This window comes from Lipotes vexillifer, unplaced genomic scaffold (assembly GCF_000442215.2).
Source record: "Lipotes vexillifer unplaced genomic scaffold, Lipotes_vexillifer_v1.1 scaffold1011, whole genome shotgun sequence".
Lineage (NCBI taxonomy): Eukaryota > Metazoa > Chordata > Mammalia > Artiodactyla > Lipotidae > Lipotes > Lipotes vexillifer.
The window spans coordinates 4,486,503-4,498,086 of NW_006787698.1; the positions used below are offsets into that span (position 1 = coordinate 4,486,503).

General features: G+C 46.8%; 1 protein-coding gene across 1 annotated transcript in view; it reads right to left on the minus strand.

The window, feature by feature from the left end:
* The window catches only part of DNMT1 (DNA methyltransferase 1), a 42,639-nt gene that overhangs the window by 18,783 nt on the left and 12,272 nt on the right, over positions 1 to 11,584 (minus strand). The window contains 10 exon segments of the mRNA XM_007460652.1: positions 1,191 to 1,300; positions 1,382 to 1,462; positions 1,559 to 1,607; positions 1,924 to 1,958; positions 4,299 to 4,380; positions 4,895 to 4,929; positions 6,544 to 6,631; positions 7,560 to 7,594; positions 9,474 to 9,555; positions 9,945 to 9,979. Of these exon segments, the coding sequence (XP_007460714.1) occupies positions 1,191 to 1,300; positions 1,382 to 1,462; positions 1,559 to 1,607; positions 1,924 to 1,958; positions 4,299 to 4,380; positions 4,895 to 4,929; positions 6,544 to 6,631; positions 7,560 to 7,594; positions 9,474 to 9,555; positions 9,945 to 9,979 (632 nt within the window).

An 11,584-nucleotide genomic window follows, 5' to 3' on the forward strand; every position in this document is an offset into this window, starting at 1 on the left:
GGGAAGCACGAGGCCACGAACGTCAGCAATGCCAACGGCACGTTTCACCTGTGCTGTCAGGCAGAGGTTGAGCCAGGGGATCGCTGGTAGATGGGCAGCATCCCACTACAGATCAGGATCCTGATCGTGGAGCGTGGGAGACACCACCAACCACAGCGAGTGTACAGAGTACTGCAGGAGAAACATACTGGGGTTTCCCTGGGCCAAGAGCCCCCCAACCCACTGTGGGGCAGGAGTGTCGGAAAGGCTGCCCAGAAATTATTCCACCTGAGGCTACAACAGGCGGCCCGCCCACCCCTACTATTCTCTGGTCCAGGGAGCGGAAAAGCACGTGCCAAGGCCTGAAAGGAGACATGGGCTGGTCCTGGAGCCAAGCCATTTCCCACAAGAAGCAAAGTGAAGGACCTCCAGTGAGGGGGACAGAACGGAACCAAGGGGGCTGGAGAGCACAGGGACTCTGCTCACTCACAGGCTCGTTTGAGCCCTTCCAAAGGTACAGTCCAGATGCCACGGACCTCTACGCCGAAGAGCCCAGCATGACTGCCACGGCCTGCAAAGCCCTGCAGGATCCAGGCCCCTCCCAGGCCCCTGTTCCCCCACCACTCATCCCCAGTCCCTCTACTCCACCCATACAGCCTCTCACCTAGTCTTCCCCAGCCAATGTGCCCACCTCCCAGCCTCCACGTGCTGTTCCCTTCTCCTGGATGTCTTTCCCTCACTATCCCCTCGGCTTGTTCTTAAGCCACCGAGGTCTTTGCTCCAGTCCCTTCCTCTCCATTCTAAACAACTTTCCCCCACCCACTCTCTGCTCCCCATGCTTTTCACATCTGTCACAGTGTCACTACCTGACAGGCCTAACTTTTGTTCTGCCTCCATAAGACCAGGGAGCTGAGGTGCTGCATCTGTAAGACCTCGTTCAGGACCTAGCACGTAGCAGGCCCTCACCTGAATGAGCTCCAGGATGCTTACCTGCTCAAGACCTAACAGGTAGAGCTGTAACCACCCGCCCACCCACCCCACCACCACCAGCAAACGTCCACCAGACGTCTACCAGCTTGCTGGCCCTTATCTCGTATCAGCAGCTTAAGAAATATTGCAGGTTAGGTATTAAAAACTTCACTAGGATATTAAGAACTTAGGTGTCTTTAGGAAAATGCCCTGTTACGATAAAGCAGAGGCATATCAGTTACCTGAAGCAGGTCAGTTTGTGTTGGGGAAAATCCTCGTAACTCTCAAAGCCAGATTCATTGGCATCAAAGATGGACAGTCTCTCATTTGTCAACAACTGTATCTCTTCCACCTGAGAGACATTGACCATTAACTAGAGACACAAGAGACAGGAAACTATCAATATAAGGCTGAAAACACAGCTGGAACTTACTGCATCAGGGAGATGCTGTTCATATCTTAGCTCGGGGTCATCCAGGTACTGTCCGCACTCAATGCACTTCAGAGGATCGGTCTGTGGAGGCACGAACACAAACGGCGCTCAGAGAGCCAGCCCCAAGCAATCGCATTAGTGGTGCACAACTGGTTTTACTCCCAGATATATGTTTACCTTGGAGGACACTACTGCCATTTTGGTTCGAGCCATTTTCTTCTCAGTTCTGTGAACCAAGCAGAAGATTTTTTTAGTCATTTCACAACATGTCAGAATCTGCCATCAGTTATACCTGATCCACCAGACACAGATGAGCACCAGATGCTGCATAAGAGGCAAGGTGCGAGGCCGAAAGCAGCTTTACGCAGAGGGGATCTTCCTCACACAGCAGAATTGGAACGTCTCGGTCCTGTGCTCACACTCCATCACATACAAAGCTAAGGCTGCTCCAGAATTCACTAAAAGCCCCTTTATCTTTCTTTCTAGGACAACCATTTTAATATTATGATCTGCTTTGTACAAAGACAAAAATAAGTTCTTACGGTTCTTTGCATGTAGTTCTGCGTCTCTTCTCCTCCTAAATGGAGAAAACAAAAGAGTGCAGGGTAAAAAAGTATTTTCCATCTGGATAATGCTTCAGTTAAGAATTTAATGTACAAGGTTATCACAAAATGTACATGGTTATCACAAAAGTCAGAGGCAGGAAGGCAGTCAGAGAACCACTGAGACCCAAGCCATCCCCAGTGTCTAGTCTTATACACAAAATTCCTTTTTTTTAGAAAATAAATTTATTGATTTTCTTTTATTTATTTTTGGCTGTGTTGGGTCTTTGTTGCTGCGCGCGGGTTTTTCTCGAGTTGCAGGGAGCGGGGGCTACTCTTCGTTGCGGTGCGCAGGCTTCTCATTGCGGTGGCTTCTCTCGTTGCGGAGCACGGGCTCTAGGCACGCAGTAGTTGTGGCATGTGGGCTCAGTAGTTGTAGCTTGCGGGCTCTAGAGCGCAGGGTCAGTAGTTGTGGCGCATAGGCTTAATTGCTCCGTGGCATGTGGGATCTTCCCGGACCAGGGCTCGAAACTATGTCCCCTGCATTTACAGGCAGATTCTTAACCACTGCGCTACCAGGGAAGCCCCTAAACAAAATTCTTATAACCAGACTTCCTTAAAAGACTCCTAAGACCACTTTAAAAAAAGAAACAAAAAAAACCCAGCTTTACTGTATAAGTGGTACCTCAGAGTAAGTATATAATTGAAGAGGGGTACTATGGACTGAGTTGTGCCCCTGGCCCCCCACCCAATTCCTACGTTGAAGCCCTAACACCAAATGTGACTGTATTTGGAGATGAGGCTTTTAAGGAAGTGACTATGGTTAAATGAGGTCACAAGGGTGTGGACCTAATCCAATAGGACTGGGGACCTTATAAAGCGGAAGGGACACCAGAGCTCTCTTTCTCCCTACGTGCTTACACAGGGAAAGGCCATGTAAGGAACCAGCAAGAAGACAGCCGTCCACAAGCCAGGAAGAAAGACTTCTCCAGAAATTAACCCTGCTGGCACTTTGAACTTTTAGTTCCAGTCTCCAGAACTGTAAGAAAATAAATGTCTATTGGTTAAGTCACCCAGACTGTCATATTTTGTTATGACGGCCCCTGCTGACTGATATAAATTTATTTCTAGAATTATTTTGGGTAAATGAAGGAATGATAGAACAAAACTATCACAATCTGTAACTCCCAGTGAAATAATGGATTTAAGCAATGACTGTTAAAAACATTAGGTGAAAAGCTGAGGGGAACTTTATAATGGATGGATCAGGCAGATGGCACCTGAGCTCAATGATCAGTCCTAACACCTTAAAAAGATAACCATGCCTTATGGTATGATGTAACAGGAGGTACACAGCATCACCTCAGAAGTACTCTGGGAAACAAGAGACCTGCCTCTGGTCAAGCCTCTGGACCTAACTACCGGTCTGCAGGCGGACAGGGCTGGAGGGATATGTCAAGCCTGAGAACCCACAGACGCTACAGGTAAGCTGGCTAGTTCCACCAAGTGCAAGAAAGAGGACAGGGTGAAACTGCAGATGACACACTGAGGACAAACAGGAACCAAGTGTATTATACAGGCTTTGTTGGGGTCCTGAATCCAACTGTAAAACACACAAGGGAGACCATCAGGGAAATCTGAACGGAGATTAGGTTTTTATATTATTGTGCTGTGATAATGGTATAGTGGTGATTTTTTTAAAATAAATTTATTGATTTTTTTATTTTTAAAATTTTTGGCTGAGTTGGGTCTTTGTTACTGCGCACGGGCTTTTCTCTAGTTGCACAGAGTGGGGGCTGCTCTTCGTTGTGGTACACAGGCTTCTCATTGCAGTGGCTTCTCTTGTTGCAGAGCACGGGCTCTATGCGTGCAGGCTTCATTAGTTGTGGCACGTGGGCTCAGTAGTTGTGGCTCGCGGGCTCTAGAGCGCAGGCTCAGTAGTTGTGGCACACGGGCTTAGCTGCTCCGTGGCCTGTGGGTTCTTCTCGGACCAGGGCTCGAACCCGTGTCCCCTGCATTGGCAGGTGGATTCTTAACCACTGCGCCACCAGGGAAGCCCAGTGGTGATGTTTAAGAAGAGACTCCTCTCCTTTTAAAAGCACTTCTGTAGATATTTCAGCAATACATCTGGGATCTGTTTATCTTCAGAGTGAGGGAGGGTAAGGAGAATGAGTAAGGCTTGGGTAAAACATGCCTAATCATGGATTGATAACTGTTGAAGGTTGATGAGAATGTGAGAGTTTGCTACCCTTTTCTGCCTACCTTGGGGTATGTTTGAATGTTTCCATAAGCAAAATTGTTTAAAAAACACTTTAACATATTCCAGCCAATGGGATATTATGAAACACAGCAGAATTGAAAAAACTAGGCCTTACCTTTTCATCCTCATCTTTCTCATCAGAAACTTGTGGTTTTACTCTTTCAGGTTCTTTTTCTTCTGGTCTCCGTTTGCTAGCTCTATTGGATAAACAAATAAGTCAGATGTTAGCTTAAAAAAAAAACCAAAAAACTATATTGCCAATTCACATAAAAAATGACAAACTAATGCCTTCCTACAGAAAAGCAAACTATTCCGAATAGATTTGGCGAACAAACAGACACTTTCTTCCCATCCAGAAAAGAAAGTCCCCTTGTCACAGTAGCTCCAAAGGTGTGTCACTAACTCGTGATCCTGAAAGGAGGCCTTCAGAAGCCCCATGTGACCCTCAGACGTGGGGCCTGATGAGAGGTGCTGGAAACTAAGAGACACATGACAGTGCCGTGACAGGAGCGCTACCCATGTGGCAGAGGGTATCAGGTAAGATGGGGCCCAGAGTTTGATTTCTTATCCAGCCCCGCCCAAACTGATCCAATCTTCCAATAGCACCAGCAATTCCCTGTAAACCTCTACATCACAGATCTCCAACAGTTATTTCGCTAATTTAAATTACACAAAGCACAGCACAAAAGCACAAGCATTTTAACCACTTACAGATCTTTGGGTTGACTTCTGTGCCTCTTTTCATCCTGAGAGGGGAAAGTGTGGGTGGAGAAATAAAGGGGGGAAAATTAATTTCTGAGTAAGAGCGAGACAAAACCCCAAAGTTTCAGTCAAGGATTGCAGCACTGTGGAATGAGAGAACAGGAAAATCTGGGCAGGTCTACAGGGTAGAGATGAGGCTTCAAAAATGTTAACTCAGTTCCCTAACGCCTACAAACAAGAGTTGACCGGTAGTTGGCAAACTTCCTGTAAAGGGCAAAAAAATACACATTTTCAGATTTACAAGCCACAGACCTGTGTCACAGCTACTCAACTCTGCCACTGTAGCAGAAAAACAGCCAGAAACAATTCATAAGTGAAATGGTATGACTGTGTTCCAATAAAGCTTTATGAAAACAGGCAGAGGGCCAGATTTGACCTGTGGATCATAGTTTACCAACCCCTGTCCTAGGATAGCTCAAAGTAAAAGGGAATATTATGGCCATTTTGCTTATGTCGGCCAAAATGCCTATAGCTCCATCTGTCGTTTGGTCAGGGGTGAAGATGTCATATAGACAGGCGTTGGGACAGGAGGAGTGGGGTAGGGGGTGACAACACTAAACTTTGGAATCTAGTATGGGAAAGAAGTAGAAGTAGGAATTCCCGACTTGGTCACCAACTCATTAGACAAAGTCAAATGTTTGATCCTTTTGTCCTTTTCTGCCGTGAGGCAAAAGTGCTGGCTGTGTGGTCTAAAGCTCCTGCCAGTTGCCGTCTGAGGAAAATGGGTGGTTTGACAGCATCGCTAAGATCTCTCTAGATCTGAAGGGATGCCAGGCGAGTGCTGACAGTAAGGTAATGAATATCCAGACAGAAAAGATGAGAGACAATAAGATGTTAGATAGAACAAGCTGGAGGAAACACCGAAAGGATCATCTGCCATAGAACAAGAAGGGGTGCCCACTGGAAGCGAGAATGCTCATGACCCAGCAAGTCTGACCTCTGGCTCTGCTCTCTAGATCTCAGACAGAAAACCAGAGACAATCCTGGGACCACCCTCGTTTGGCTTCTCTTACACAGGGACCAAACTGCTAAGGAGCTTAAGAGTCCTGTGCTGCGGCCCCCAGCAGCTGTATCCCCCTCCCCTGGAGTTCACAGCCCTGTGGATAACCCTGCTGCCCAGGACGTTTACACAGGCCCACCCCTGGATCAATGTAGTGTTTTAGGGTTTAAATGTGCTCGCTTAGCTGAAGTGGGGAAGCTGGCAGGGAAGGGAGGAGCTAGGCTCAGAAGAACTCAGGAGACTGACTGGTTGGTAAAGCAGCACAAGTGTGATGACACCATGTAGCTGGGGTGACACGTCAAGCCTTCTCAGGGCAGAGGCTCTGAAGAGAAGCTGGCTCCACACACGCCTTAGTCCAGCACACAGAGGCCCTCCCCACCGTTATGATACACAGACAACTGAACACTCACTATGTATCAGGCGCTGACATGAAGTGACAGCCATCCACCCCCAGGAAGGGTAGCAGCTGACCTGCCCAGCGCCACCCCATGGGCAGGCAGGGCTGGAGCTGAACACAGAGCCCTACCCCACGCCATTTCTCCCCACCAACTGGGAACGTAAGGATCAGGTAGAGATAAGTGACAGAGTCAGTCTTTACTTTGTCTTCTCCTTCATTCATTTCAGCCTGAGCTCCTCCGGGCCTCGCATCTCTGTCTGGCTCCTCCTTAGATTTCTGTTTAGGTGTTCTGCCGCAGAACGAAACACACAGTCAGCTCAGGGCGCCTGCTGCCCTTTCAAGCAGCCCCAGTGAGGGGTTTACATGGTCTCCTCCCCCAAGTTAGAGCATGGATTGTATTTCTTATCTGAAGGGCAAGTTTTCAGAGCAAGAAACCCAAAAGGCATTTATTACTTCAGAAAGTATGATCTCAGGAGCGCCATCTACACTTCACTGTTGCTGAGACACGCAGTAGTTTAAAAACAAAAGAGACAACAGGGCTCCACTGATCTCTAGTAACCTGATGGGAATCCTGCCTGTGGTGGACTCCTGTGCAGGTTTGCTAGCTGGCCTGAGGTACCGTCCAGAAAGTCCTCACCTCTCCGTCCGCCAGGGCCCGGCCACTCAGTTCAGGTGTTCTGCCCACCCCAGACTCAGGCCCAGTCTCAACATTTACTTCAGCCCACTGTCTGTCAGAGGCTGCGTTCCACTTCTGCCCTCAGGTGCTGCCACTGCCATGAGAGCACACCCAGGCTGGCCAAGCCTTGGGGCTGAAGCGGGTCCACCTGACCAAGATCAGCCAATGGCCACTGAGCCGCAAACATGTAAGCTCAAAACATGCTTACTCTTGTAAGCCACTGAGCTTTGGGGCAGTTTGTCATACAGCGTCTTCACAGCTGTGGGGAAGAGACAGAGCTGCTCAATGCCCTTTAACCACCACCTGACTAGCTGCTTGCTGTATGAGCACCACTAAGAACAGGCCTGGGGTCAAGGTCAGCTAAATCTCACCTGACCTCAGCCTTCACTGTGGTGGTCTGACCTTACACGAGCAGAAGTCATCCACACATTATATGTATGATCAGTGCACTTAACACTCTGTCCAATCCATTATTTTTACCAGAACGCTTATTTTAGCAAGTAAGCTTCACAAAGTACAAAGGCATGTTAACTATACTTACAGTTCTTTGGTTTGACTTCTGAGTCTCTTTTCTTCCTAAGTGGAGGGGAGGGGGAGACCAAAAAAAAAAAGAAAGACTAGTTAATTTTTGCATTTGATTTGAATCTTTCTACTAAAGAGTTTTACGGAAATAAAATACCTAAACTGATCCTGCAGTCTAGTTGGAATAAAGATTCTCTTCTTTCAAGACAGCACATTTTTGGGACTTTCCTGGTGGTCCAGTGGCTAAGACTCCGTGTTCCTAATGCTGGGGGCCCAGGTTCGATCCCTGGTCAGGGAACTGGATCCATATGCCACAACTAAGAGTTTGCATGCCACAACTAAGAGTTCACATGCCACAACTAAAGATCCCGAATGCCGAAATAAATTAAAAAAAAAAAAAGGCACTTTTTTTGGTGGGGTAGGTAGGCAGGAAGTTAAAGAACTCTTAGGGATGCTTAAGAGGGATTTGGGAGCAAAATACTATCACTTGTCTTTATTAAGTGTTGACAGTCTCATAGAAAACTATCAAAACTAGGAATCTAATAAAGAAATGAAGTAGAATGACCCAATCTGGAAAAGAGCTCCATCTCAAACATGACAACAAATTGTTTTGAGCCTGAATTTAGAGAGCTAAACACTCCTCTCCAGAGAGTGGAATTCAGCCTCAGGAACCCCACACACTTTGTAAGGAGATCACAAAGGTTGGTGATGTCAACAGAAGAAACACATTGCAGACCTTCCTCCTGGAAGAAGAGATCCTGGGAGTCTGGTCACAGACAAGGGATTTCAATCTTGCCCTAAAATCCTTCTTTGGAGGGTGGTGGTCAAGCTAGCCCACTAGACCGCTTCTTCTCAAACAATTCAACATGTGTCCCAACTGTAACTGCTGCTAACTTTAACTAGGATCAGGGTAGGGAAGTGATCAGCTAAAGACTAGTTTCAAGTACCAAATGATTCAAGAATTATACATCTTAGTTGATTCCCCATTAGGACAAAATAAAAGACACCCATCCTTTAACAGGCTCTCAATAAGGGCACACACCATCCATTTGAGTTTCTAAGAAACTTCTAATCAATGTCTTAATAAAACCAAAAGGGACCTAGGGCTTCCCTGGTGGCGCAGTGGTTGAGAGTCCGCCTGCTGATGCAGGGGACACGGGTTCGTGCCCCGGTCCGGGAAGATCCCACATGCCGCGGAGCAGCTGGGCCCGTGAGCCATGGCCGCTGAGCCTGCGCATCCGGAGCCTGCGCTCCGCAATGGGAGAGGCCACAACAGTGAGAGGCCCGCGTACCACAAAAAAAAAAAACCCAAAAGGGACCTGATATTGTTCTACCACCTGTGACTGACCAATGTCAGCCCTTTGTCATATGGGGCAGTGCTGTCTAATGGTAAAGCTTCCAGTATCAGACCCCCTATTCCTTCTCCTACCCCCTCCCATGGGGGTTCAGTGGGTACATCTGTATTTCACAGAAACTTAAACTCTGATTTTACAAAGGAGCTGGAGGTCTGGGGAAAGAACTCATCTGATCTCAGTTAAGAATACAACTTTATACCTGGACGATACTATAACACTTTAGCACCTCATGTGTTTGAAAATGAGACCTTCACAAGGACCTCATGGGCAGGAGAGGCAGGCAGGCGAGGGGACAGACTGAAGCTCTGTGACTGACTGATCAAGTAGCAGAGGTCCAGCTGACTTCCAGGCCTACCGCTGATTTACTATCACCAGAGCCATGTAACACACATTCCACATAAAGAACCAGCAGAAAAATGAGTCTGAAGAGCATTTTAGCTAAATTCAAGGTCATTTTGATCATTAGCGTAAGTCATTCTGTTCCCACACGCTCCCCACACCCTGACCCCCCTTCCTAGAACCAAATGGGTTCTGAGATTAAGGTGGAAGTGACAAACCTGGAGGTGACCAGGCTTTACTTTATCATCTCTTTCTTCTTCTTCCACGTGTGTTCCTGGTCTTACTCTTCCCGGTTCTTCTGCAGGGAGCGGTCCAGCAACTCTGTCAAGCAAAATCACACACCCTAATGTTGACTTTCACAGACTCCTCCCAAGGAAGCAATTTTCAAAAGGTCTTCCTTCCTACCCACCGCCCCAAAAAATCAATCTTCATCTCAGGAGCCCTGAAAGGCACATATTACCTCAACATTTAATATTTAATACAACCTTTAGATCTAGTTCTGATAACGGCCAGTTGGCCCCAATTCACTCTTCGCAAGACAATTCTACCTGAATCACAAGGTTAATAATCTGACTGCAAACTCGGCATCCTTAAGCTATCTATGGTCACCCCGGCAACTCACTATAAAGTTCCTCTTTTTAGAAGATTTCAGAAAAGTAATTTCAGTCATCAAGATGACATATTGCACAGAAAAGATTTATTATTCTTACCGTTCTCTGGATGTAACTCTACGTCTCTTTTCCTCCTATGTGGAGAGAAGGGAAAAAGAGAAAAACAATATTTCAAAAGAAGATCAAAACCAAAAGCATGAGTCAACGTATTAAATAAATACGTTTGATGTGGTTAAAAACAGGGGTTGGGGGTTAATCTCGGTTTGGGGGAGATCTGGGCAACCTTCAGTCTGGTGTTGATGTCCCACCACCCTCAAAACAAAGAGAGCCCCAGGAGCTGGCCTGGCACACGTCTGGGCACTAGAGGTCATCTAGTGACGCTACGTAAAGTCAAAGATCCACCTCACGTCAGGGATTTGTTAACACTAGAAAAAAAACCAAAGGGGTAATTTGGGATTCCCATCAGGAAGTGCTGATGACAACCTAGACTGGACACCAGCTCTTCTCTGATGAACACCTTAGGACACTGCTTCCCTACGTTCACAGCACTTGCCATCTCCAGGATGTCTGTGTCTATGTACTTAAGAGGGATAAAAATATTGTCGTGATGAAACCATCTATGTCTTGTCTGAGGTGGAGGTTACAAGAATGCATGCGTGCATATGCGTGACCATACATGCACAGTGAATAAAGTCTGTAGATTATGCCGATGTCCATTTTCTGGTTTTGCTATTACAGTTATGTGCGACATCACCATTGGAGAAAGTTGGGTAAACTACACAGGACCCCTCTGTACTATACTATATGGAATTAATCTGTATGTGTATATATAAAATTCTGCCTCCGGACTGCCTTTAGACTCGAGCTACAACATCAACTCTTCCCTGGGTCTGCAGCCTGTTGGCCTGTCCTGCACATTTCAGACTTGCCAGCTTGAAATCGTGTGACTCAGTTGCTTAAATTAATCTCATATATACAGACATCACTGGGTCTGTTTCTCTGGAGAACCCTAAGACAGATTTTATACTAATATACTACAGCAATATATACATACATATCATCTGAAACAATATAGAAGAAACTGATGAATGCTCGCCTCTCAAAGGAAGGACAGGATGGAGAGCGGGGAGTACCACCCCTATGTACCAAACAGCCTTTTGTACTGTTTTACCAAATGCATGTATTTAATACCTGTTTTAAAAAACATAGTGAGGGCTTCTCTGGTGGCGCAGTGGTTGAGAGTCTGCCTGCTAATGCAGGCGACACGCGTTCGAGCCCAGGTCTGGGAAGATCCCACATGCCGCAGGGCAACTAGGCCCGTGAACCACAACTACTGAGCCTGCGCGTCTGGAGCCTGTGCTCCGCAACAAGAGAGGCCGCGATAGTGAGAGGCCCGCGCGTCGCGATGAAGAGTGGCCCCCATTTGCCACAACTAGAGAAAGCCCTCGCACAGAAACGAAGACCCAACGCAGAAAAAATTAATTAATTAATAAAAACTCCTACCCCCAACATCTTAAAAAAAAAAAAAATAGTGAGATCTCAAAACTTTAAATGGACTAAAGTAAGATTCTCTCTGTAGTACTACTTATTTGACCACCACCACCTGATAACACTGGTGTGGTGCACTGAGCCTTACTCTAGCATATTGGGATAAACCCTGTTTCGAAAAGTGTTCATCCTCCAAGTCCCCAAGGTCTCACACACACTGCCAGTGAAACTGCTTCCGGCTTGGGAAAGAG